The 26022-nt window shown below is 44.6% G+C and overlaps 4 protein-coding genes across 47 annotated transcripts in view; 2 read left to right on the top strand and 2 right to left on the bottom strand.

Annotated features, from left to right (window-relative positions):
* AGO2 (argonaute RISC catalytic component 2) overlaps window positions 1-13353 on the bottom strand; it is a 57663-nt gene extending 44310 nt beyond the window's left edge. Inside the window, exons 1-3 of one of the 8 annotated variants that reach the window (XM_086877832.1) lie at window positions 11493-13353; window positions 9091-9798; window positions 7819-7914 (exon numbers count right to left, since the gene is read on the bottom strand). In XM_086877832.1, coding sequence (XP_086733958.1) covers window positions 7819-7849 — 31 coding nt within the window. In that variant the 5' untranslated portion in view covers window positions 7850-7914; window positions 9091-9798; window positions 11493-13353. Of the gene's footprint in view, window positions 1-4786; window positions 5163-7818; window positions 7915-9090 lie in introns of those variants that run through there. The other 7 variants (XM_086877820.1, XM_086877822.1, XM_086877836.1 and 4 more) reach the window with 7 other exon arrangements.
* On the top strand, window positions 346-7834 carry LOC147655272 (uncharacterized). The gene is made up of 2 exons (XM_086877856.1): window positions 346-4811; window positions 5188-7834. The coding sequence occupies exons 1-2, from the start codon at window positions 4206-4208 to the stop codon at window positions 5458-5460; spliced, it is 879 nt and encodes a 292-aa protein (XP_086733982.1). The 5' UTR covers window positions 346-4205; the 3' UTR covers window positions 5461-7834.
* RPLP1 (ribosomal protein lateral stalk subunit P1) lies at window positions 12580-13840 on the top strand. The gene is made up of 4 exons (XM_086877944.1): window positions 12580-12720; window positions 12825-12899; window positions 13006-13123; window positions 13720-13840. The coding sequence occupies exons 1-4, from the start codon at window positions 12649-12651 to the stop codon at window positions 13797-13799; spliced, it is 345 nt and encodes a 114-aa protein (XP_086734070.1). The 5' UTR covers window positions 12580-12648; the 3' UTR covers window positions 13800-13840.
* An 805-nt stretch (window positions 13841-14645) lies between these two features.
* Window positions 14646-26022, bottom strand: part of PTK2 (protein tyrosine kinase 2) — a 190905-nt gene continuing 179528 nt past the window's right edge. For 36 of the 37 annotated variants that reach the window (XM_086877588.1, XM_086877666.1, XM_086877737.1 and 33 more), the window contains 6 exons: window positions 24600-24662; window positions 21693-21732; window positions 20917-21023; window positions 17225-17380; window positions 16735-16815; window positions 14646-15888 (listed from right to left, as the gene is read on the bottom strand). In XM_086877588.1, coding sequence (XP_086733714.1) covers window positions 15679-15888; window positions 16735-16815; window positions 17225-17380; window positions 20917-21023; window positions 21693-21732; window positions 24600-24662 — 657 coding nt within the window. In that variant the 3' untranslated portion in view covers window positions 14646-15678. Of the gene's footprint in view, window positions 15889-16734; window positions 16816-17224; window positions 17381-18651; window positions 21024-21692; window positions 21733-24599; window positions 24663-26022 lie in introns of all 37 variants that reach the window. The other variant, XR_015283368.1, reaches the window with a different exon arrangement.

Genomic DNA, 26022 nt, shown 5'->3' with positions numbered 1-26022 from the left:
AATATGAGAGACACTACACAGATTCAATGTACCTGGGGTTGATTTTATACAGGTCTCTTCCCAATTTCTGCAGTATAAAATGTATAATTAATTTCTGAAGTTCAAATTTGTGTATTATAATATATGTGGGGGAATAAAAAAAACAACCAAACATTATATTGCACTGAATTCAAAGGGCTGTGCTTCCCTAGTCAATAGGAGGAGATATTTTACATTCTAGTGGGCTCCTTTGTGAGTACATCAGAAAGGATGCAAGATACTAAAACAAATTAATTGGACAATGCATGGAACAGATCCCACAGCCACTACAGTTAAAACTACGTAATATTTTCCACCAGCTTTTTTTTTTTTTCCTCTCAAGTTCATAACTTACCAAAAATAAGATACCGGAGGCTGACCTTTCTTCATTTAGATTTAGCCGTAATTTCTGGTAGGCTGAGTATTAGAAACTCCATCATTAAAAACAGGACCAAGTATTTTGCTTAAACATGAAGGGAAGCAAAACACCACCAACATTTTGACAGGCCTTACAAGTTCTGTGAAGCTATTGTCAGGACAGGCCTAGCCAACATGAACATTACTTTCATCAGGCATTTAAAGTTCCTAATTAGTTAAAACTATCTGTGTGTGCAAAGCCAATTTAGCAGTTTACTGTGTTCATCAGATGATCCCTGCAATTTCTGAACAGCCAGAAGTGTTTAGAAGGGCTGGTTTCTGAAATGGAAAAATCTCTGCCTCCTATGCAATTCTAAGGAGTACAAGAACATCAGGTGATCATCTAAGGTATTTTACTGAGTTAAAGCATTTATAGGCCTTTTCCACCCTGCTGTGAAAGAGAGGCAGACTGGTGGTGATAGTGAAGGAATGGCTACAAATTGTGGAAAAAAAACCAACTTTCCTGGAAGTCAGGAGGGTTTGGGTATTCCTCTGCACGGCTTCTGTACATTCCAATGCACCACAAAGTACGTACCAGCACACAACCATTTTGCAAAAGTGAAAAACTTCAAGATGAAATAAAAGTAAATGCACAAAATCCCATGTAACCACAAAGTCAGCAAGAGAATCACTGCTGAATAAGATGTTTCGCTTTTCAATAGCAAATAGCATAGTTCAGTTCTCCAAGGAAAGGAGAAAGTTTGGTGACATATCTGACACCACCAATTATCTTTCCATCAAGCCACCTCATGTTTAAGCCACCTGAAGACAACACAGTTATCTGAGGCAACATAATGAAATAGAATTTTTCTTTCCTTAGGAAAATATATTAGTCATGACAACAACACATTTGAAAAAGTCATGCTGTGTTTTGTAGGCTGTAACTTTGTCAAATGCATTTCAATTTTAGCAGAAACTAGGAGAGCTGAGGCTGTATATGAAGTTCTCATTCCCTCCTCTTTGTGTGGCTGCTTACAAGGAGTTTCAGCATTAATTTACAGTCTAAAATTAAGCCAAAGAAACTGGATGACTCTGTGACACCAGCAGCAGAGTAAGACCAGGTTCACATCCACCCCCAAGAGAACAGAAAAAGCTTTTTTAAGAAGAGAAGGGCAGACCTTTAACAGGAGGTACAGGGGAGTTCTTGCTGCCACTGAAACACAAGCTAAGAGGACACTGGTGGATAAAAATTCCACCATAAGAAGATATTGCCATTTCTAGTACCTCAGTTAAAGCATGAGAACACCCTTCCCCACACCACATTTAAGACTCCCAAAGACAATCAACTGACAACATCCAAAATCTTCAAGAAAATATACAGAAGGTAAAAACAAGTACCTGCACTGAAAACCAAAAAGTTTCAACAGTCTAGTCACAATTTTTAAAGGGTAATTTAAAACTAAATGACAAGAAAATAACTTTAGTTCCACTAATTTAATAAAGTTGGTTTTCATGCCAGGGGAAAAAAGTTGGTATTTCACATGCAAAGCTATAATCAACTTCACACTCTTTCAGACAACTGCTCCTTCAAAAATAAATTAGGGCCTTCAGCATCAAGCAAATTCAAATATCCTTTTAAAGAATAAAAGAGAAATCTGTGGTGTGCAAAGTTTAGAATTAATAAATACATTAAGACCTAGAAGTGCAAGTTCCAGAAGTTTATGCAGCTTTTAATCAAGTCTTTTAACTTAATTACAGTACTTTTATTATGACCCTTTTGACATTTTTCTCTTCTTCTAAAAAAACATACACCAAAAAATAGCAGCATCAAGTTTTTTCCTCAAAAAAGAATTTCCTCTCAGATTTTCAGTTTTTTTACTTTTCACACTTTCTTGAAGCTAAAAAAAAGGGCATGGACACAATGTCACAGCAAATTCAACACCAAGTCAAGAACTCATTATTTGGGAGAAAGCAAAAAGGGATCATCAATTTCTTAATTATGGAAAGTAATTTTATGACAACTCCTTCATGTATAAAAACCCATCTTACTTCTGACATAACAGCATGTTTAAACAAACTTTCCACATTCAGCAGCAATTTTTTTAAACCAGTCAGATATGGCCTCCTAACTTGCTTGATACTGTTTCCAGAAAAAGAATTAAGACTAAAATAGCAAACCCAGTGGCAAATTGAGCGGTTCCTCTGGCAGGAGGCCAGCACCAGCTCGGCTGCAGAGTCCAGTTTGGCAAGGGGAGCTGGATGAGCAAAGCAGCTCCTGTGCATCAGCAGCGTCCGGAGAGGGCAGCGGCAGCAGGATCCGGATACAGCACAGATGAATGGAGCCTTTCCTTGGTGTCAAGGATCTGCTGACAGACCTGGAGAGGCTGCAGCTCTCCTGTGTTCACAGCAGCTCTGGCTCGGTGAGGGGTTCTAAACCACACTTCTGCTCTCTCCTTCGAGCAGGATTTCACACACAGTGGTTTTGCAGTTTTCAGATTAACGTGTGGCAGGAGACCTCACAGTCCCTGCTTCCAGGCTGCTTCACGGAACAGCTCGAACAAAAATCTCCAAGATGCCCTGCCTTGTGTGTGGAGTGGAGCGGGAAGCTGCCTGGGCTGCCAGAAGCCACTGTGCTGCTGAGGCTGTCCGTGGATGATTTCACAGGAAGGAAGAAGAGCCTCACTCACCATGTGGAGAACAACTCGCAGCTCCTACCCCTGCACGAACGCAGCCACGCAGGGGGAAAGAAAGGGCTGAGCCACACTGATAAACTCGGAAGTAAACAAGACAAGAGATGAGCTTGGCTGGAGGCAGCAGAACAGCAGGAACCCGAGACACACACCAGTGACAACACACAGCCACCTAGAACTTGGTGAAAGTACAGCAGTGTCAGGAGCCCGAGGTAAAGAGGTTGTTTGTTCCAGGAAGGGGAAAACATTATTTCACAGCAAACGTGGGTCCCTGATGGCAAACAGCAGCCACCAGCTGGGAGATCATTCCAAGTGAAAGGGAAAGTGGTAGGATTGGATAGAGAGTAAATAAAGATAAAGAGACTCCCACACATGAAACTACTCTCAGCCCATATGCTGGTAATATTTTCAATTGTCTGTCTCCTTAAACACACTTTTGAACAGGATCTATCACCAGGAGGTGAACACAGCAACAGACCAGTGTGAGCCACCATGAGCACCTGTAAACTCAAAGTGTACCTGTGCCTGAGCAAGAGAACCCGACACCAGAAACCACCAAAGGATTACATCTATAGCTCTACACAGTTATTTGTACTGAAATGTGCAAGTGATGTTACACATGAAAGCAAGATCTTGAACATCAGTCGGACACAGCTGTAGAGACCTGTCTGCCTGCTGTGCTAGCAAGAGCCCACTGAGAAAGTAAAAACAGAGGAGCTGTACTTCAAGAGGAAGACAATCATCCAGATTGTCTTTCTTGATTATTGACCCTTCAAGAGAACCAAGTCAGAGGAAAAAAAAAAAAAAAAAAAAGAAAACAAACAAACAAAACAACCAGCACCTAACTCTGGATCCCAAGATATGAATGCTTTTACAGAAGCATCTGTGAGAAGAGCAGTAAAAGACATCTCAGTTGCAGGTCCTGTATTTCTCTACAACAGTCTTTGCCAAATTGTCCCTCTAAGGAAAGACATTTTATGCAAAACCATTGAGAACAGTAGCACAAAATAAAGTTCCCTTTATTTTGAAACTTTTCTAGAAAAAAAACTAGGTTCCAGTCATCCAAACACTGTTGTTTCTACATAAGAATTCTCACCACAGAAACAGCCTAACACTAAAAAAGAAAAAACATTGTCTCGTATGAACTGCACAAACTCGAACGGTATTAACCTGTATTTCCCTGAAGTGATATTAAACGTCCCTCAGAGAGTTGCTAACCCTTCTTTGCACGTCCACCTTTCCTTTGCTCCCAGGTTGGCTCCACACGGCAGAGCGAGCCTGAGGACACCCAGCGCTGCCGCTCACCTCTCCCAGCCCTCCCGACATGCGGGCGCTTCACCCGCACCTCCACAGCGCAACTATCGCAGCGCGGCCGCCGGCGAACACGCGGCCAGCCGGGAATCCCGGGATGGAGCCGGGAGGGAGGAAATGGAGACCCCGGTCCGCAGCGGGAGCTACGCCGGCCTCAGGGCTCGGCAGACGGAGTGGGGAGCGGGGCAGGGAAGGCGACCCTCCCCTCAGAGGGGCCTCCGGACACGCGGCCCTGCCCGAGGTGGCGGCGGCGCCCTGACCCTCCTTCCTCCCCCGGCAAGCGCGGCCGCCGCTCCAGCCAGGCCCGAGCCGGGGGGGGCGAGGCGTTCCCGGGGCACCCCACGGGCACGGACCGGGAAAGCCGCTCTAGGAGGAGCGGAGGAGGGAAGCGAACCCGGGCGAAAGCTCACCGGGTCCGGCGGAGGGGGCTCCCGGGTACATGTCTCCGTGTGCGGCGGCGGAGGCGGCGGCTCCAGGGGAGGGCACGGGGGAGGGAGCGAGCCCGAGCCCCGGCGACGCTGTCGGGGGAAGGGAAGGGGAGGAGGAGGAGGAAAGGGAGGGGGAGGAAAAGAAAAGGGGAGAGGAGGGAAAAAAAAAAAAAAAAAAAAAAAAAAGAAAAGAAAGAGGGAGGAGAAGGAGGGCCGGGAATCCAGGTTACTCGTCGGCACTGAGGAGCGGGGAGGGGAGGAGGAGGAGCCGCGGGGTCACGGGGAAGGGGCGCTCCGCCCTCCGGCCCGGGCGGGCGGGAAGCGGCTGTGGGACAGGGATCGGCAGCGCTGCCGAGCTGAGGGGCCCCGCTCTCTGCCCGCAGAGTCACAGAATCACACAGGTTGGAAAAGTCCTTGGACATCACCACGTCAACCGGACCAGAGCACGGAATTCCATGTCCAGCCTTTACTTAAACACCTCCGGGGACGGTGACTCCACCACCACCCTGGGCAGCTTATTCCAATGTTTAATCACCCTTCCTGTGAAGAAACTCCTCCTAGTGTCCAGCTTAAACTTCCCCTGGCGCAGTTTAGGACTATGTCTTGTCATCCTGTGGCTTTCAGTGAGACCTTGGGAAATGACTGTGTGTCTCTAGCACTCTCTCTGCTACCTCTCCCTGTTCCACGCTGGAATTATATCAGTAGTACACACATACTGCTGGATCTTGAATTAAATTTGGAATTTTTTTTGTTTGTATTCTTTTATTCCTCCTGTTGCTGTGAAAACCTCAGCTCAGTTACCTCATGGATTCCCACATCCACTTTTAGTCATATCTATGAAAACCAGCTGTGCTTATTGTCCTTGTCAACCAGACAATGTCTGGTACTGTACACATGTAAAGTTTAGTAGAACCAGATAACGTCTGGTTGTACTTACATAAATTTTAGTACTGGGGAAAAGTAGAAATGATGTGAAAGAGGCAGAGTACTGATCAATATGATGCACTGAGACCCTGGGTGTATCCCTGGAGGGATTTAAAAGACATGGATGTGGCATGTGGGGACATGGGTTACTGATGGGCTTGGCAGTGCTGGGTTAATGGTCGGGCTTGATGCTCTTACATGTATTTTCCAGTTTAAACAATTCCATGATTCTACATCAGTGATGATAATTCCTGCCGTTTCCTAATTAATACCTCTTCCTTTCAGAAGAAAGTAGGAAAAATAAAGTTAAACCTGCTGAGGCAAAAAGCAAGTTAATGATGCTCACTTCCACTGGAGTTACCTACAGAGTTCCAGCACAGCCATAATCTGTACTTTAAATCACCTCCTTCATGCTGATGTGGAAGCCTTAAAAAAGTAAATGCAGTTTTCAACCCAGAACAGACAAGCCCCGTCAAAGTCAACTGAATTCCTTCACCAAGTATTATCTGCCAAAGGGCAAGGCAAACATAGAGCTTGTAGTATTCATCAAGCCAATTAATATCCTTCTTCATCAGTTCATATTTCAAGTGATACAGAAGCATCTCACTGTTCCAAAGTATTTACTCTCCCCTTTGGGTCATACTTGCAGATATTTAAGGGCTGCTATTAACAGATCAGCTTTCACTTCAAGTGAACTGTTCCTGAAACCATTGTCACCACTAGAGTTTCCACTGGAGTGATTTTGGATTTGTCTGTATTCCAAGCTTCTCAAATTGCTGGAAAGTAAAGATTTACTCATAACTATAAACAAATAAAGGACAAAATTATGGGTCAAGTTTAGTTTTAAAGTAAAGCCAAGCAGCTCTAGCAAAAAGATGAACAAAGGAGCTGGCAAAGGGGTTGCTGTTTTCCTCCCTGTGAGGAGCTGGGTAACATTTTGCACAACCACCAATAATTTCTGGTTTATGCTTTATAACCTTACCAGAGGATGAAAAGAGGCTGGATAGGGAAAAATCCCCGAAAACGAGAGCCAGAAGAGAATTATCTGAGGCACATCTGGCCTTTCTGCTGAGATGGCAGGAGCAAAACATGCAGTTTCTGTATCAACATCTAACTTTTTAATGCTATATTTAAACCAACCTGACAACAAATTCAACATGACTAGGAATGTAACTTCCTCTAAGATTAGACATACTATTGTGCCTATTAGACCTGCATTTAAGAAAGAAAAGGGCATAAAATACACTGACAATTTTCTGGAAATGTTCAGTGGACTAATTTGGTCACCCTGGCTATCAGCACTGGCTAACACTGAAGCTACAAGTCCATTATGGTACAGTAGTAGCAGTTTGACAATAACAAGCTAACAAGCATCAGAAGACAGCTGAAATGTAAGGGGAGGTTTTACAAAATAATAAACACTCATCCCACGCTTCTCTCTAGCTCTACAGGATCCTCTGCAATTGATTTCAGAAGTTCCCAAAAAAACAGAGACCCTGAAAATTGCAATTAATGCCTTGAACATCCTAGAGCAACATTCTTGTACTGATTTAAAAATGATTTCTCTGGATTTAGCACTTACTAAGCAAAAGCATTTATCACTGTTTCTACAAGACTGTAGAACTGCACAGTCAGCTAAATAATAAATTAAATTGTTTTATTTAAGCACAGTTTTCCCATGTGAAAGTGCTGCTGTTTCTCAGGTATATTTTCATGGTACTGAGCACTTCCACCAGCATTTCTGTGCATCTGAGGAAAGAGAGTTCCAGCTCTCTTCTGCCTCTGTTCACACACTCATTCTGGGCCATGTCACTTGCTTTATTTCCAATGCTTTCTGTCACTGACAACTGCTGTTTTGGAGCACAGTGAAACCTAATTATGTCTTACTGGGCCATTTCACCCAAAAAAGGCCTCAGTTCTTGAAAAGGTTTGTTCTGAAAGAGAGGTTTGAAAGCTCTGTAACAGCATTCTTTTATGCATGGTCTTTATATGTTATATTAACAAGTATATGGTAATATAAGAACAGCTGCTTAAACACTTAAAATTAGGTTTTTCTAAAGAAAAAAAAGAGTGACTGTTTGGCACAATACCTGTCTTAACTGCTGGATTGCAAGATGACATTTCCCAGACTGATATCTGTCACAGAAGAAATTATTAATTTTTGAAAAAAGCATGTTCTAGTAATTCTGGAAGGAAAGACCATATTTAGGAACAGAATTTTAAAAAAATTTAAAGTTCATTTATAGCATCACCAATCTATGGAAAATATTTTACATACAAATAAGCCAGTGACAAATGATACAACTTTTCTTTTGATAAGAAAACATACATTGATCTCCCTAAGTAACAACCATTCCCATTTTAAATGGAATTAATTTTAAAACCCCAGGGTTTATAACTGACTGTCAGTCATTGTTTACAATAATACAGTAGCAAAAAATTTTGCTCAGAGCTGAAGGATGTAAATTTTATTCTAGACTTAGAGGGGATTTAGGCTTAAATTTGCCATCTCTCAACTGGCCTGACTTTTAAGATGTTATCCTGGAGTACATGCATTATAGCTGTCACATATTCTTCATTCTGTTTTACATAAGAATTTAAAATCAGAACCAAAGTCCGTGGCTCTATGCCCTAATGTGTTCACATTTTACAGAGACTTTGAGGGTTCTGGTTCCTTGCTCAGGAGCTCTTTGTTATTTTAACCATTAAATATTTGACCACAATAATCCATGGTGGAGGGATCAAAACCTGATTTTTGTCTTTCTATAATCAGATAACTGTCCCGTCTACTAAGGTACAAAGTTGCACTTGATTTCTTTTGTCAAATGAATTGCAATAATAATTTATAAAAAAACAAAACTAAACAACTAATTATCATTAGATTACTAACTTCCTGACAACTTTTCCAGGTGATCAGGGCCAGCAATGCAACAATTCAACTTAATGGAAAAGATAGATGCAGCACCACCTATTGGGGATGTGTTATACACACTGGTTATTACAGTTTTAAGAAGTACCAGAGTTTTGTTCTTCATTGTAATGACTTGGTTACAAGGAAACAAAAAAAAAAAAAAAAAAGAAAAAAAAAAAAAAAGCCCAACAAGGAAAAAAAAGAACTTCCAAAAGTGAAGATAAAAGAAGCAAATACTATACCTGAGACTGTTCACCAAGAAAAAAAATATCTACATATCTTTTAAATACCTCCAAGGCTGTTGGCTGAATCCCTTCCCTGGGCACCTTTTCCAATCCTTTTCATGCAGAAATTTTTCTTAATAGTGAATCTAAACTTCTCTGAGCACAACTTAAGATCGTTTCCTCTCATCTTAGCACTTTATTACCTGGGAGAAGAGACCAACCCCTACCTGGCTTCAGCCTCCTGTCAAGTAGCTCCTTGCCCAGCTTTGTTCCTTTTCTCCAGACAGGCTCCAATGTACTTCTTGTAGTAAAGAACCCAAATTTGAATACAGGACTTGAGGTGTGGCCTCACCAGTGCTGTGTACAGGGGAATAATCGCTGCCCTGGTCCTGCTGGCCACACTTTGCCTTTGGTCACTGAGAAACTGCAGCCTTGAGAGCTGGAGAGAGGCAGCTTAAGGAGAGAAGAATCACCTCAGGAAGGTTATAAACAGCAATGAAACAGTTAAGGAAGGACAAGGAAAGAGAAAGGAATTATCAGCTTCAAGTCTCCTTGCTAAAACCTCTTGAGTCAGACCACTTTGATGACCACCAGTGGCCTTGGTCATGTTCCAACACTCAGGCATCAGCTCTGTAGTGTTCACACAGCTAATTCAGGGTGAGATGCTAAGGGCTGACAGCTTTGTGTACGATAATGACGGATCTTGCTGATGTTTTCATCTTCCTTGGCAATGCACAAGCACATGCAGCCAGATCTCTGCCACTGCTCTTCACCATCCATCCTCCAAGTGTAAAATATCCACCTCAGGGAAGTTTCATAGCCAAGTTGCTTGTTTTGTTTATCATGAAGACAGCCTGTGTGATCCTGCAACAGCTTGCTAGTACACAGCTGTATCGTCATCCTAAACCTCACCAGCCTGGAAATAACTCACTGCCCTGCAATAGCACAATACACACAAGAATGTAAGAGGATTTGTTGGGTTTTTTTAAGCCTCCATCTATTTTCTGTAGATTCATTCAGAACAGAGACTTCTGCTCCAAAAGGATGGCAATGTGTCAGACAGTAGAAGTACAGTTACAGGATCAGAGGTGAAAAGCACACACCACCGCAAATTTCTAGACCCTTGGTCTGCTTTATTAAGCAGCAATTCTGATCAGATACCTAGGCTTCCAAAAGCTTTAGGAAGCAGCAAAACTGGGGTTTCTTTTAGTTTTTTGCTTTCTTTTACACAGTGATTTGTTTTCATCAGAACTTTATTCTGGGCTCCTACAGAGCAGCTTTATCAGTGTCACTCAATAGATGCAGCAAGACAGCCATGAAGCAAGGATGCAGGCAAATCTCATTTAATTAACATCTTTGCCAACCAAAGCCTAAGCTTATGTGAATGTCACATTTAAATTTTAGGTCTTCATATTTTATTTTTTAACAACCCATCAGCGTTTCTAATAAATTTTAGCTTAAGGACTGTTATATCAGAACTGTTATAAAACCATGTCTATTAAACATATAATTTTGTTGACTGCTTGCACACTTCCTGTACTCATCTCCCAGGGCCAGCAACATTTGCAAGTTTATTTGATTGAAAAGGAATCTTATTTCTCTGTTGCTACTTTTCAGTCAGATCATCATCTCATGGACCATTGGTAGCTCTGAGGGCTTTTGCACAGGAGCTTGGCAGCCCTGGAGTGAGGGACGGACAAGTCAGGCTCATGCAAGTCCCTGTGAAATCCCATCCTCAAGCACACAGCAATGACAGAGGTTCCTGGATATTTAATCCCTCTGGAAAGGTGCATTTATTTGCTGCTTTGAGTTAGGTATAAAAATGTAGACAACTGCCCTGTGCCTTGAATAGGAAGTTTAAGTAAATGCTTAAATTCAGAGCTGGTGACCCCACTAATAGGAATAAGCATCCTATTAATTAAGCAAATTAATTAATTTAATAACAAATTAAGCACTGCATCACTGTGCATTTATCATCTCCAGCTGTGAGTAATGTTAGATCTTTTTTTAGTGAAATTCTCAGTTGTTTCTGATCCTTAGGAAGGGATGGATACAAGAGGTAAAGTCCATCTTCACTACCTCAGGTTTCACTTGTAATGGTCTAATAAACCTGGGATTTCTATAAAGGACCCCTACAAAAGCAGGCTGATGGATACACTTTGCTGGTAATAGAAAATTGTCATTTTAGGATTCTAAGCTTTCGAGCTTTTTGCAATTTTTTTAATAATTTTGCTTAAGCTCATTTTTGACAGTTTGACTTACTTGGTTTGCATTGAAAGGGACCTTTGAAAGTCAGATAGCCCAGCCCCACTGCAATGCACAGGATTTTCTTCACCTAGATCAGGTTGTTCAGAGCCTTGTCCAGCTGGGATGGAATCCCATCCCTCAGGCCTGTCAGCCACACCACCCAACTTGGAGTCATCTACAAATCCACTGAGGGTGCACCTGTTCCCCCTGTTCATGAGTTTGATGAAGACTTTAAATCATTATGGTACCAAGCAGATCTGAGGGATGTAGCACTAATCTCCATCTGGACATTGAGTCAATCACTGCATTGTGGATAGGACCATCCAGCCAATTCCTTATCCACCAAACAGTTCATCCATAAAATCCATCTCTCTCCACTTACAGAAGGATATTGTGTGGGACTGTGTTAAAGGCTTTATAGAAGTCCAGACAGGTGACATCTGTAGCCCTTCCCTTGTCCACTCCATGTGATCACTCCATCATAGAAGGCCCCTTGGCTGATCAAGCAGGACTTGACCTGATGGAGCTGTGGCTGTCCCAAGTCACCTCCCTGTCCTCCAGAAGAGCCCTAGCACACCTTTGAGGAAATCTGTTCCATGATCTGCCCAGCCACTGAGGTAAGGCTCATCAAATGCACATGTCAAGAAGACAAACCCCCCCCAGAGACCATTTATTTTTCACAATCCAATGATGCCTTTTGAGCAAAACTCTGGAATTTGCTCAGGCTCGTCAGAATCCCAGAACCACAGAACAGGTGAGGTTGTGAGGGACCACGGTGGCATCACCTGGGGCCACCTCCCTGCTCCAGCAGGACCATCCCAGAGCACAGGCACAGGATTGTCCAGACACTTCTGGAATATCTCCAGTCAAGGGAGACTTCACACCCTCTCTGGGCAATCTGTTCAGTGCTCCATCACTGCACAGGAAAGAAATTCTCGCTCATGTTCAGGTGGAAAAAATTAGGGTACAGAGTTCTGTACCAAGGGCTTATTCTGCACCTTCTCTTCCCATTTTATTACATACACGAAATGGAGTGTTTTAGCGAGGCAGTGAGATCTGAAATAGTTGTGGGGGAGAAGGGCTTGGGTCTCTCAGGCTGTGCCAGGGAGGTTTCGTTTGAATCCTGGGAATATTGTTCCACCAGAGTTTTCCAGCCCTGGCGGGGCTGCGCAGGGCAGCGGTGGAGTCCGCATGCCAGAAGGGAAACAAAAGCCGTGGGGGGACGGGTGGGCCTGGCAGTGCAGGGGGAGCGGCTGGCCCCAGAGCTCGGCGCTGTTTCCCGATTTTAGGAATGAATTATTTGTTCCCCGTGAGGGCGGTGAGGGAACGGGCGGGGCGAGAAGGAAAAAACGAATGCGCGCGCGCAGCTGCCATGCGCGGCGGGTCACGGGATGACGTCACTGATGACGCAACTTGTACCGCCATTATAAATCCGCGCCGCTGTGCCCAGCCCCTTTCGCTCCGCGGCGGCCCAAGGTGCTGAGTCCTTCGTACGAAGCTAAGGCCGAACCACCCGGCGACCAGCACCGCGCCCCGCCATGGCCTCCGTCTCCGAGCTCGCCTGCATCTACTCCGCCCTCATCCTGCACGACGACGAGGTCACCGTGACGGTGAGTGCGGCCGCACAAGATGGCGGCGGCCGCGCGGCATGGCCGCCTGAGGGGCCGCGCCGGGCCGGGCCGGGCGGGCTCTGAGCGCCGCTGTCTCGTTGCAGGAGGACAAGATCAACGCGCTCATCAAGGCAGCCGGAGTGAACGTGGAGCCTTTCTGGCCGGGGCTCTTCGCCAAGGTGGGCGAGAGGGGCCGCGGGCCGGGCAGGGGCGGCGTGTGGGGATCCCTGCCACACCTCCCGCCCGTGTTAACGAGGCTTCTCTGCCGCTTCTCGGTCTCCGCAGGCGCTGGCGAACATTGACATTGGGAGCCTGATCTGTAACGTGGGAGCGGGCGGTGGAGGGGCTCCGGCTGCCACCGCTCCTGCGGGTGGTGCCACGCCCGCTGGCGGAGCCGCCCCCGGTAAGTGGCGGCCGTGTCCGACCGAGGCGTGGGGACGTGGATCTATGGGCTGGTTCGAGTTGGGAGATCCTTAAAGTTATCTCTTGCCAACCCCTTGCCGTGGGAAGGAACACCGTCCTCTGAATAAGGCTGTTCAGAGCTCCATCCAACTCTTCCAGGGATGGGTCAGCCACAGCTCTGCAAGCACCAGTTAGAGAAGCTGTTTCCATGTGGTTTCTGCCATGCAGTATGTGTGTGTGAATGTTCTCGAGCAAAGCACACCCTTCCCTTGAGGAAGACTGACATTGCATATGAAGTCAGTGTACAGGATTAGTGTTGCCTCAGAAATATGACTGCTCTTCCTGTACATCATCAGGATCATACAGGGCATCAGCATGTCCTCTTAAAGTTTTTCAGGTTTGTTAGAAATTAATTCTGAAGGCACAAAAACACTGTGCTAATAGTACAAACTCTATTCTTGGGCTGCTGGATTAGGTTGTTAGGACTGCTCATGTCTTGACACTTGATGTTAGTTGTTGTATGTAACACCTTTTGTGACAAGTGACTTCTCTGAGCTCATAAATTGGAAAATAAATTCCATCTTGTTTCTTTTCCAGCTGAAGAGAAGAAAGAAGAGGAAAAGAAGGAAGAATCAGAGGAATCTGATGATGACATGGGCTTTGGTCTTTTTGACTAATTAGTTTTGTACCAGCCTGTAATAAAGAACATCTGCTTGTACTCATGTCTCTCAGGTGGATGTTTGTGAAGGGGAGAGGGTAGAGGATGGCCAAGTTACCTACAGCTCATGAAACTGCTCTCATGAGTGTCCAGCTGGGGCTTTACAACTTCCAGTCAGATTTTTGGTGTTTGACAAGAACAGTTAAAGCTTGTAAAGGCACCCAGAGCCTCTGGACAGGGGGGAATGAAATCCCAGCGAGCACGGGATGTGGTGACAGCCTGGAGCTGCAGGATGGACTCGTGTTCAGCAAAAGGACTGAGGCTGGGCTGGTGCTGCAGCACCTTGCACTGTAACACCTCTGGTTAGGGCAGCAATGCAGCTCCAATGGTACCTGTGGCACAGCGAAGCCAGAGGCTTCACAGTGTGGGATAAGGCTGCACTTGTCAGGTAAAGGGCTGAGGTTGTGTAAGGTACCTGGCCAGAAAATTGGGTGTGGCAGGTGATGTAACACCTGATGGAAAGGAGCTACTTTAAAGGTGTGAATTTTGTAAATAGCTTTTGAAGAGGACTTTTCCAGGGGAGTTGAACAAGGTAAGGTCTGTGTTCCAAAGCATTTGGGGCATTACAGAATTTCAGGTGTGTAAGAAGGGTGCCCAAAAGCACATTTTGTGGAAAGGGGCTGTCCCACATCTGGACCAAACACTGATGGAACTCTGCACTATCCCACCTTTTACATTTATGTAACAACTTTATGATAGGATGGTTGGTTATTTGTATTATTAACTTTTTTATATTTCAAAAGACACAGGTACCCAGGGAAGAATTATTTTGCTGTGCACACACATGAAATAATAAGAGTCAGAGTTTCACTGGTAACACCTTTTTAATAGGTCAAAGTAACTGTACAGTTCATTATATTCTTCCTGAGAATAATTTATATCCCTCAACAGCAAAAAGGGAGTGTGGTTTTTATTTTAACAGAACAGATGGCATAACTGGAAAACCAAGGAAAATCTAATTACACTGCTCTACTGTAACTCCTCTCCCAGGCAAGATAGACAAAAGGATGGGTTAGTTAACTACAGTGGGTTTAAAATAGTCATCATGGCTTTAATCTGTCTTTATAAATTATATAAAAATGGGGGACATGAATTGTTACAGATCTCCTCTAAATGCAGCTCTGAATTGCTCTGGTACAAAGCAGCATTTTCACTTCCAAGGAAAACAACATTGCTACAAAAGAACTGGCACGTTATCCTGGTGAAAAAGACGAGTCTTCAGTTGTGTCCTACAGCTAGTTCCAAACAAATGCTTCACACAGTCACGTGAAAGTAAAAGGCAGGAAGATGAAGAGGGCTTTAGTTTGTCTTGAAATGACTGAAGTCTTGAAAATATAGCTTTTTATTCTTTCTCTGTAAATCGTGATTAGCATATTGCGACGTAAGTGTTCTAATAAAAAAAAATTCCAGTCTGGATAGTTCATATACTGTGGGCAAGAATTCTCAGCCCTGAGGTTTCCCCGAATTCTTCACAATATCTTTCTCCCATCTGCTGCTCCACCAGTTTTGGCTCCGAGACCGTGACCCGGTGGCAGCTCAGTGCGAAGCGTGTCCCATGCGATGGTGTGACCTGCCCCAGCTCTGAGTGCCCGAAGGCTCCTGTACAAACCTCGCCTGCTGATAATGCCACCTTCTGAATCCAGCCCAGCTCGGCCCTACCAGAAAGACTTGGTTAAACTGTTGCAATGAGAGAACCAGCAGCAGTTGGTCAGGTCTGCTGAAGCCAGAGGCACTGGAAGGCCAGGACTGCACTGGGTTAATCCTCACTGCTGGTGGAAGGTGAAGGAAGATCCTGTCGCAAGCAGAATTCTGAGGCTGATGACATCTTCCCTCAGTGCTTAGTGCGGTCTGGACTGGCTGATTTTCAGTCTGGCTTGATCAATAACATCCAGCAGGTTTTTGGCATCCACAGCCAGGGCGTGAGCAGCCGTCAGCATTTGCTTCTTGTACTCCTGCTGCAGGCTGGTCATGACGTACTGCTGGGCCAGCTTCATCTTGTTGATGAGCTCAGCCAGGTCCGAGTTCAGCAGCTTCTGTGCCATCTCAATCTGCAATGAGACAGCCCTGTCAGCCCGGGGGGGTGCTTGAAACACTGCACTCACAGCAATGCCACAGCTCCTGACTGAAGCTGGGCTGTTACTGAGGGCACCATGTGGAGCAGCAGATGGAATTCGGCACCTGCTGAGCCACCCACTGTTAAACAGCACCAAGACCCAAGCAGTGGATTTTAAACCACAACTTGGCACAAACAGCTTGTTGTGGGTTTTCAGGTCCTTATTAGCATCACTCCTTTTATTACTGAAGCAGATCTAAAGCATAGAGGTAGCTCTAAAAAAATGAAACAAGAAGGGAGATACAGGTTGCTTAAGCACACTGCTAAGTCAGCATGAGCCTCTGAGCTGGCACTTAGAGAACCATTCTCTGGCTTTCTCAGTACCACACTCGTTCAAGGTTTTGGAGGAAAACTGTCTGAAATATGAACTTAACTGAAAGTTCTCAGTCACTCCTCATCCAGAACTACAGACAACCTTCCAGCTGCACCAAGCCCTGCTCAATTACCTGTTCAATGACTTGGTGTGCAAGCAAATGACAGGTGACATCTGCACTAAGAATTAACCCTCAAATGATTCCCTGCCGTGGAATACTGGGATTTATGTCACCTTCTTTTGTGTGACATATATCCAGTTTAAGCATCCTCACTGATACCAAGCCTAAGTTCATGCAGCAATTTTAATAAAATGCATTTAATGCAGAACTATAACCCAGGCCTTCAGACTGCTCAGGGAACTAAAAGGTGCACCTGTGCCAAGAAGGGAGCACCAAAAGCTGTCCCAAGGGCTGAAGCTGACTGGGAAGGCAGTGGCTGAGCACCAGGGAAGCAGCACTCCACGTACCTCTCTGTGGGTGCTTGCAGGGAGCACTGGGAGGGTCTCATCTACTGTTGCCAGTAAAGTTCTTAGTGCCAAACCAACCTCCTAAGAAAAAAAATATTAAAGAAATAAACTTTAAGGACTTGGATGAAGCAGATGAGAAAATTTTAGGAGTGCAATTTAATCACCTGGACAGAGAGTTGAACATGCCTAAAGCACTTCAAAATCCCACCTGCAATTGTGTCTATCACCATCAAAACAAGATGCCAAAGGGTTAATAACAAGTTTTTCTCACAGAAAGTGAAAATGTGGAGAAGACAGCACACTACTCAGCACCCTGGATAAGCACAGGCAAGCTGGGCATGGAATCCAGAGCTCCGGCCTCTGACCACAAGTCACCCACCCCATGAAAAAAGCTTTTCTACTTCCAGCTTTCCAGCAAATTTCTCCTACACCACTTGAAAACCTCATCCAGGGAAGAAACAAACCCTGACTTTAGGCATTGCCCCCGTACCTTCACCATGGGCACATACTCCTCAGGTGGAGCCGGCTGGATTTTGCTGGACATTTCTATCACAGCCTTCACCAGCCCGGTGACGTTCTCATAGACTTTGTCATTGGAGCGGTCCAGGTTGGCCGTGGGAGGAGGGCTGATCTCCTGTGGCTGAATCTGCAAGCAGAGAGGAGCTGCTGGACCTCCCGTCCCCAGCAGATGGGGCTCGGCCGCTTCCCAGCCGGGACGGGCTCAGGTTCCCGTGTCCCCACCGCCCCTGCCCGGGCCCCGGCTGCCCCAGCACGCTGGCTCCAGCAGCTGAAGGAAGCTTCTTTTAGTTCTTCTGACTGAACCTGATCTCTGAAATGACACTGGGCAACTTCTACCAGGGCTTCCCCAAAGACTTTCCAGTGTAACACCCTCAACAGAGAAGGGAATAATTTGAGGAATAAGAGTTCTGAGTGCTTAACATGTCTCTGTGGTTCAATTTCCACTGTGAGGGCAACAGGTATCAGGTCCCTCATTCCAGAAGGGCTTTTAGCGCTCCAAAATAGTGGCAGAGCACACAGTAACACACTGATATGTTAAAGAGAGAACTGGAACGAGATCATCCTTGAGATCCCTTCCAAGCCAAACTATTCCATGATTCTATGACATTATTATTTTGTTAGTGAAAATTCACAGCAGGTTAAGAAAAACAGTGTCACCAGTACAGGTGGGAAACATGGAATGCTTTTAGATAGTTGATTTCCAAGAGATCAGAAAAAAAACTAGTAAGTTAAAAATCCTGTGGTCTTTACTCAAGCAAAACTTACAAGAAGTTAGATATGTCTGGAGTTAAATCCAAGGCAGACTGAAATAATCCCAGGTCTGAAATGAAAGAACCTTTGCACACTTCCTTTGTAAGATCCTCAGTATCACAAAACAGTAAAACTACCAAGCATCCCAGTTTCCTGCAGCTATTCCCTACTATGGCATGCCCAAGCAACAACTCAGTGTAAGCAGAAAGTTAAAAAAATCCTGATTTTCTCCTGGATCTGAGATGGTTCATGGATCTTCAGCTCCCTACACTTGATTACTGCTGGCTCTCAGGGCTGGTCCTAGCTCCAGAAATGTTTCACTGCAAGTCCCTGATACACTGCCCTGAGGAAACTATGGAGTGCTTGGATGAGACTTTCTTTAAGGAAAGCGTGCAGGATTCAGCACACGGAGATTTCATTTTGTAGAATTTCATTAAGTGGGTACCAACAGCTATTAGAGATTCACTCTAGTGCATTGATCAGAAAATACCTTAGGAAAAAGCACACTGTAATTGCCTCAATCAGCAGGGAAAGGGTGTGATTCAAATCAGTTTCAGCAATCAAGAAGTTAAAACAGTAATTTGGCAAAGTCACATGCAAAGACATTTTGGAATAGGGCACATACACACACACTCACGCACTGCTTACCCTCCATGGCTATGGTTGAGCAGAATGTGGGGGGAGGTTAAAGAAATTTACCAAAAGAAGGGAAAAAAAGAAAAACAATATTAATAAAACTCAGCAAGAAAAACAAAACAAAACAAACCCAAAACATGTGTAGCAATCAGAGACCAGTTAAAAAGCCTGCAATGAAAATGCATCCTCTCCAGAACTGGCAGCCACTCATGTTAGCTCTGGGTCCTGTGTGACACAACGTCTGCTGTGCATCCCTGTGGGCAGTGGAAGGGTTTGCCATGCACCCCATGCTTCCTCCTGACTAAACACAAGGGCAGGAGATCATGCAAAGCTGGACAGGAGCAAGCCAGTCTGGCGAGCAGCAGAGTGGTGAGTGGAGCAGAGGGCCTGGGAAACCACCTGTCAACACTGCTGGTCCCTCTGCACAAACAGGCCAGGACTCGATGCATTTAAGAAAAGTTTGTATTCATCTTTCTGAAACTTTTTGTTTAGGTAAGTCATGATGGGAAATACATGGTCATTTAACTGTGCAGGACTTGAAGACTTGTTCACAAGAACTCATCACTTCAGTCTTGGTTAGGAACTACCAAGAACCCACATTCCAGATGATACCCAACCCTTGGAACTCTAGGCCCTAACCTTTCAAGACCATGGACATTCTGTTTCCCAGCACACTTGGTTTCTCTTTGTTTATCCCCAATATCAACACCACTACTCTGCAGAAGTCCTGAGTTTCTTTGCGTAACTGGCTGACTCTGCCTCATCCAGGAGCTCCCTGGAGCCTGCCCTGAAGGCTTCAAAGGGCAGGCAGTTCCAATCCTCTTCATTTGTGTTCTCCCTGGAAAGGCAGTCTGAACTGGGTGTACAGAAAAGGGAGTCTGAAATGAACTCTAGAAACATCTTCAGTTTAGGACCTAAGCCATTAACAAAGCTGTGCCAAAAAGTAATGGGCTTTTTTCTTTAAGGGGCATGAAACAATTTCAAGAAAAGTTTGACAGAAAAAAACAAGATCAGCCCTTCTTTCCTACTCAAAGAGCTATTTAATACACAAATCATGTTCACTTGTCATTACTGATATCTCTGACTGCTCAGGTTTGTTTGTTGTCAAAAGAATGTATTTCAAAAACATTTTTTCATATTCCAGCATCAGCATTTAGAAAGGAAATTTTAGAGAAGCTGAGTTTAGTAACACATCTGTTACTGCTTTTTGACGTTTTCTGAGGCTTGGCAGCTCGTAAAGCACTGGCATCATTTTATAATAAATAAACCTGCTCAAATTTACTGCTGTTGGCTACTGATTCTTAGAGATTCCAGTAATCCCAGAACAAGAGCAGAAGTGAGACAGGCTGGCAGTGGCTGGGATCAGGTTGTGCTGAACACACTGCTCTGATGTCAGGTTCTGAATTTCATGCTCAGATGAACTGGGCTTTTTCTGTATTTCCTTAAATCATGTAAAACAAGGATCACTCATCCCAACTGCTGTGGCCTCCACACCATGGATTCCCGCTCTTTACTACAGTCTTGGCAGGGCTGTTTCCTGGAGATTAGAAAGGTGGCAAAGTCCCACAGGCAGGGAACAGCACACCAAGGGATGATTTTGGGAGTGCCTCAGGATTTGGGACATCCTCAGGAGCAGGTCTGTGGACACCAATTGCAGCAGGGGCAGGACACAGCACTCTGCAGTAGCACCTGTGCTACAAAACTGCTGTCAAGTTTCAGTTTTGGCTTTATTGCTATTTATGGGAAATGAAACAACACATCAGGAAGTATCTCAGTTCCAGGTCAGATGGCCCATTTTCCCTCTTCCCTTGTTCCCCAGAGCTGGTAGGGTTTGAGAAACCCTGGTGCTGCAGCAAAAGCTTTTTGAGCACTGCAGGGCAGGTCTCACCTTCCTGTGACCAAGGACAGGAGACTTTGGTAGCATCTGAATAACTGGGATCCCTGGGCATGCTCCTTCCTGCTGAACAGGGAACTGAGTCTATTTGGGAGACCTCGTACACTCTTCAAACTAGAAATAAGCTCACCTGGGCAGGTTCTGGCTGAGGAGCACACTAAATCACAGACAGGGAGAACCTGAGCTCCCTCCCCATTCCCCTGGAGAGCTGCCAGGGTGTGTTTGCTCCATGACATTATTTACTCATCAAGTTTGGTCGCCTTTGCTTTCCTTGGTTTCTACTTCAAGAACACCAAACTACCTCAGTGCGGTCATGTTTGATTTCCTGGGGGTATTTCATGTGGCCCTGGTAATGTTCCATTTGTTGGGGGTGTTTCACCTACCTTCACACCCTCGTTGTAGCTGTCCACGGGGCTGTTGAGGCTGGCGAGGCTGCCCAGGTGCCCGGGGGCTCCGGGGCGCGGAGGCTTCTTTGGCGGAGCTGCATGATCTGCTCGACAAAAAGTTTGTGTTTTTAGAGCACCAGCGTGTCAGATGTACCTGCACCCTTCTGCTCTGCCAGCACTGCACAGGCTGCACATGCTTCTCTCTGCCAGAGATGGACATCTTTAGGTGTCCTGCAGTAAATCCACTGTTTGTGGGAGGTGCACTATATGAGAACAGGATTGTTTTAGTAAAATATTTGAAACTTCTTTTGTGGGGTAACTGCTACTGCTCTGGGCACGGCTACCCCAGCCTTGAGAGGGTGTCACCCCTGGTAGCATAGCTGAGTGCCAACATACTGTGTGTGTCTGGGAAACCAGACTTCTTCCCAGCAGCAATCCTGGGTGTGATTCACTTTTGAGACCGAGAAACCCAACTTTAGGTGCCTACTGCTGTTTTACATGTCTGAACTCCACACTGGGTGAATTCCCACACTGACTCAGCTTCCTCTAGCCATTTCCTGCTTGTTGATCTAAACACTTCCTTGGCTTTGCTGACTGCACGTCTGGGGCCTGCATGGGGTACCTGAACACACAGCACACAAACATTGATGTGTAAGTACCTGGAACTGAATCCACCTTGTATGGAAATACTGCCACGAGCTTTTGTTCACTACTGCTACTGAAAGGCTTGTAATCAAGTACTTAAAACATCAGTATCTGCATTTACTGCTTACCTGGTTTTCCCACAGGCTGATATATGTGCTGGTTACTAGCCTATAAAATAAAATAAACATATGAAGTAGTTATTGCAGTGCTTGAAGATTTCATCAGCACTATCTCAAACACCAAGTGCAGCCAGCTCTCAGCACATTTCCCACCAGTTAAAAATACATTCTAATTCACCATCATCAGTCCCTCACTACAGGTGTATTACTTACAGAGCAATAAAAGAATTTGCATGTATTTTGTACTGCTCACAATAGCCCTGGCCTCTACATTACAGTTCATCCTCACTACTCTAAGGTGGTGCAACAGTCACCAGCAATTTCAGTCTGTGCCCACAGATCCAACTGTAGAGTCATGGTGGTGAAGGAGAAATGGCAACACAACAAAGAGACTCCAGAACTTCCTGCTGAATGGTTCTGTAATGGGAACACATTTCTAAACTGGTTTGCTTTCTGGTTTTGTTGCAAAGCTCTTAGTCAAGGCCCATTTGCTTATCCACTGGGAAGAATTCAGTGAGAGACCAAAGTGACTTTCCCTGGTAATTGCATTCGTACATCCTTCACACCAACCTCATCACCGCTGTGAGCAGCACAAGTGTCAGCACAGTATTAAGGAATACCTCTGCATCAACTGCCCTGGCCCTTAAAAGCGATTTTAACTTCCCAAAATTCAACTGGGAATATCATACAGTGGGACACAAAGAAGTCCAGGAAATTTCTGTGGAAGTAACTTCTTGGTGCAGGTATTAAGGAAGGTGACAGGGAAAGGTGATTCCAGGAATTGTTTGTAAACAGAGAGGGACTTGTGGGCCAAGTGGTGAGCAGTGGCTGCCTCGGTCATGGTGATCACAAAGGAATTGAGTTTCAAATTGTTGGAGGCAGGAGAAGAAATTCCAGCAAAACCTTGGCTGTGGAGAGAGTGAACTTTGGGCGCTTTCCAGGAAATAGTGAGGTCCCCTGGGAATCTGCTTTTGAAGGAACTGGAGTCCATGGATGTCAGGTGCTTTTTAAGAACACAGCAATTCCAGAATGCTGGAAATCAAGCAAGCAGTGCAGAAAAGGGCCTGGCAGAGCAGGGATCTTCTAGAACTTACGTGGACAAAGGAAGTGTACAGATTTTAGTAACAGGGACAAGTGGCATCCCTACAGAGATGCTGTTTGCAAGTGCAGGAGAGAATTCATGCTGACAAAGCTTGACCATAATTTCAGCTGGACAGCACCACAAAAGAGACTTAAAAAATGTCAACAGCAACAGGAGAACCAGAAATGACATTGGTCTGTTGCTCTATGAGGTTGGTCACCTCACAAACAGGGACATGAAGTGGAGACATTTATTCATGTCATTACCCTTGATTTGTGCTGTTAACTTAAATATTTCAAATCTCATAACCGCAGGGGAAGAGAGAGCAAGAGAGAGGCAGAAGAATGAAATCCCACTGAAACAATTCTTGCATTTTTACTTCCACAAAATTGCGTATTGAAAGTGTAAGTCAAAAGAATGTGATCAGACAGGAACTGCCAAAATGTGGGTGGTAACTTCTCATTTGTATCACTGCCCAATTTCCCATCCTCTCAGTCAGAAACTCAAATTGACTCACAGTAGCATTAAGCATTTCTCACTGCAGATGAAGTCAGAGTTATGTTCTGAGTCTATTGAGAACTACAAGATCAAATTCTGCGACTAGAAATGTAGTTATCATGAATTAGCGTCTCTTTTAATACCCATTTTGTCTATGACCATGAAGTATTTTCTTCACACTTTTTCAAATGGGCTGTGATATTGGACCATCTCATCTGGGCAGACAGGACTTCCCCTGGAAATAGTTTGGAACCTGTGACATGGCCTGAAAATCTCCTGGGCATCTCAAAGCATCTTCATGAACAGCACAAAACACAGCAACACTTTTCTTGCTCTTATATAAAGATAAAACAACAGCCAAGGCCTAACAGTAACTAATAGTCTTCTCCAACTTCATGGAAAAAATTTTAGAAGCCTCCAGACATGAATGTCTCCAGAGACCATGCTGCAGCGTGTCATTGATACACTCATTCATGACTGTGTCTTGGCTGCGAATGCAGAAAGAATCCCTAAATTTTTAAGAAGTGAAGAAATGCTGAAGCCAAAGCAGGAGTTTACAGTCACATCCCAAATGAAACAGGAGGGTGAATTTAAAATGTCCACTACTTTCCTGGGGAGAACTGGATGAAGCACCAGGTTTGGGCCATTAATAGTCCCTAGCTTAGTCCCTACCCCCTTTTCCAACAGTATGATCCAGAGATTCCAATGGCAATTAAACAACTGAAGAGATGGTTTTACTTAAATAGAGGGGAGTTAAGCCACTAAGAAAGAACACCCGAGCTGCAGCTACTGTCTGGGAACAACGGAATGTCTGTGGGGTTTATTCCAATTGTTTCATAGTGGATCATTTATCCCAAACAGATTTCTGGGTAATACAACAGCAACATTTACATTCCTTGTGAGAAAACCCTTCAGATATTTAAACAACTGCGAAAGTTACTTTAATCCTGCTTCCTGTTGACTGAACTTGCAGAAAACAATCCCCATTTTTTAAACAAAAGGCCCAATTCTACAGCACATGAGCACTTGGAAATTATTGTAATGTATTTGTGGAAACATTTTAATATTTCCATATTTAATATTTAACAACAGCTTCAAGTGGGGGAGAAAATAACCAACCAACAAACCCCAAACCCCCCGAACTGCTGCATGAGCCACTTTGCTGTGGCTGCTGTTCCCACAGAAGCTGAGCCTCTTGGAAAGCTGTACCACCATGTAGTAACAGTGGAAATGTTTAGCAAAACCTTTAAATCATCTCCCACACCCAAAAGAGTGTACAGAGTGTTCTACCAGGAAACTGGAAGAGCTGAGAGAGGAAAAGATCCCCCCACACTTACTGGGCCCTGGAGACCTCCATCCTCCCGGTCAATGCTGCCTCTGGAGAGCCGCATGTCGGGTTTCTGAAACAAAAATCCAACGATTCACTCTGTGCTCTGCTTACCCACTGATGTGCCCTTGGCTTAAAGGCAGTGTAAAGACAGGAAAATTCTGTTAAAAATGCACACTGACAAATCCAGATGTCATTTCACTTCAGTCCCTGCGCCCCCGCTGTCGCCACCGGAGCCTCAGCTGTTCCTCCACCACCCACCCTCAGACCAGGAGTAAAAACGCTCCAATAAATATCCAAAGTACCACTGCCCTAACACAACACTGGAAAACCTGCATTTTAGTTTTATCAGGGACAGCAAAAGTTTGGTTTATTCTGGAAAAAAAAATAAAATAAAAAAAAAAGCTTTCTTCCCAACAGCAAAATTCCAACCACAGGATGAGAAACGCTGCACATTAATTCCCACTTCCTGCCCCGGGATGGCTTAAATGTACTTGGCTCCCTCTCCAAACAAATGGGGCCAATTACTGGAGCTCTCTAAACACTCCATGTGGATACAGCCAGCCAACAAAGCCATCCAGATGCCATTTTCTCCCCATACAAGCAACAAACAAATTTCTATTTTATGTGTTTTAAGCACACTACAGGAACCTGGGGCTTGGTTGTTTTTAAGAGCAAAAATAAAACCACACCAATTTTGATAATTTTATTCCCCCCCCCCCCCCCCCCCGCCCCAATTCAGTCATTCTTCTCACAGAACATGCTAAGTTGGAAGGGGACTAACAAAAACCACTAAGTCCAACTTCTGCCCCTGCACAGGAAAACCCCACTTATCTCCCCAGCAAATCCAGGGATGTTATATTTATTCTTCAAGGACAACACTGATTACATGGAAAGACAAAGGAACAGTGGATGTGAAGCCAAGGTTAACAGTGATCTGAAGATACAAGCTCAGCAAAATTACAGTGTGCTTCTTGTGCACAAATTCTGGCACTTAAAAACAGGACTTATCTTACTCTCTCCTACAAGACTGGATGAGTAGTCACTGATAACTCAAGGGATGAAATGGTCACACACAATATGAAAACAACATTTTTTGTTTAGAGAAATGTAACAAAACACAGTGCCACTAAACTGACTGCATGCTCTTTCAGGGTTAATTTCAGGGGACAAATACATCCTTATCTTGTTTAAAGCTATTTGAGATTTCTCCCTCTTTAAGAATATGAAATAATAATTCCAACTCACAAATCCTACTAAATGACCCTAAAAACCAGCAGGGCAGAAAGAACCTGAATAAACACACTAATACTGATCTTCTGTCATTAAAAATAGTCCAGTTGCACTGCCTGTCTGTCAGAAGGGCTCACACTTGGGATTTTCATTCAGTCTTCTGCAGACTGAGTGAGACACAGCCAGAGACACTCACTGCC

Source organism: Cyanistes caeruleus, chromosome 1 (genome assembly GCF_971803275.1).
Source record: "Cyanistes caeruleus chromosome 1, bCyaCae1.hap1.1, whole genome shotgun sequence".
Lineage (NCBI taxonomy): Eukaryota > Metazoa > Chordata > Aves > Passeriformes > Paridae > Cyanistes > Cyanistes caeruleus.
The sequence above is the reverse complement of the archived record's forward strand: the minus strand, read 5'-3'. Positions and strand labels throughout refer to the sequence as shown.

Excerpts from the sequence above, each read along its gene's own strand:
- LOC147655272 (XM_086877856.1), top strand. The coding sequence starts at position 4,206 with ATGAACTGCACAAACTCGAACGGTATTAACCTGTATTTCCCTGAAGTG. Across the intron at positions 4,812-5,187 it reads CCGGCGGAGGGGGCTCCCGG|AGTCACAGAATCACACAGGT; the intron begins GTACATGTCTCC and ends CTCTGCCCGCAG.
- RPLP1 (XM_086877944.1), top strand. The coding sequence starts at position 12,649 with ATGGCCTCCGTCTCCGAGCTCGCCTGCATCTACTCCGCCCTCATCCTG. Across the intron at positions 12,900-13,005 it reads GGCCGGGGCTCTTCGCCAAG|GCGCTGGCGAACATTGACAT; the intron begins GTGGGCGAGAGG and ends CGGTCTCCGCAG. Across the intron at positions 13,124-13,719 it reads CGCTGGCGGAGCCGCCCCCG|CTGAAGAGAAGAAAGAAGAG; the intron begins GTAAGTGGCGGC and ends TTTCTTTTCCAG.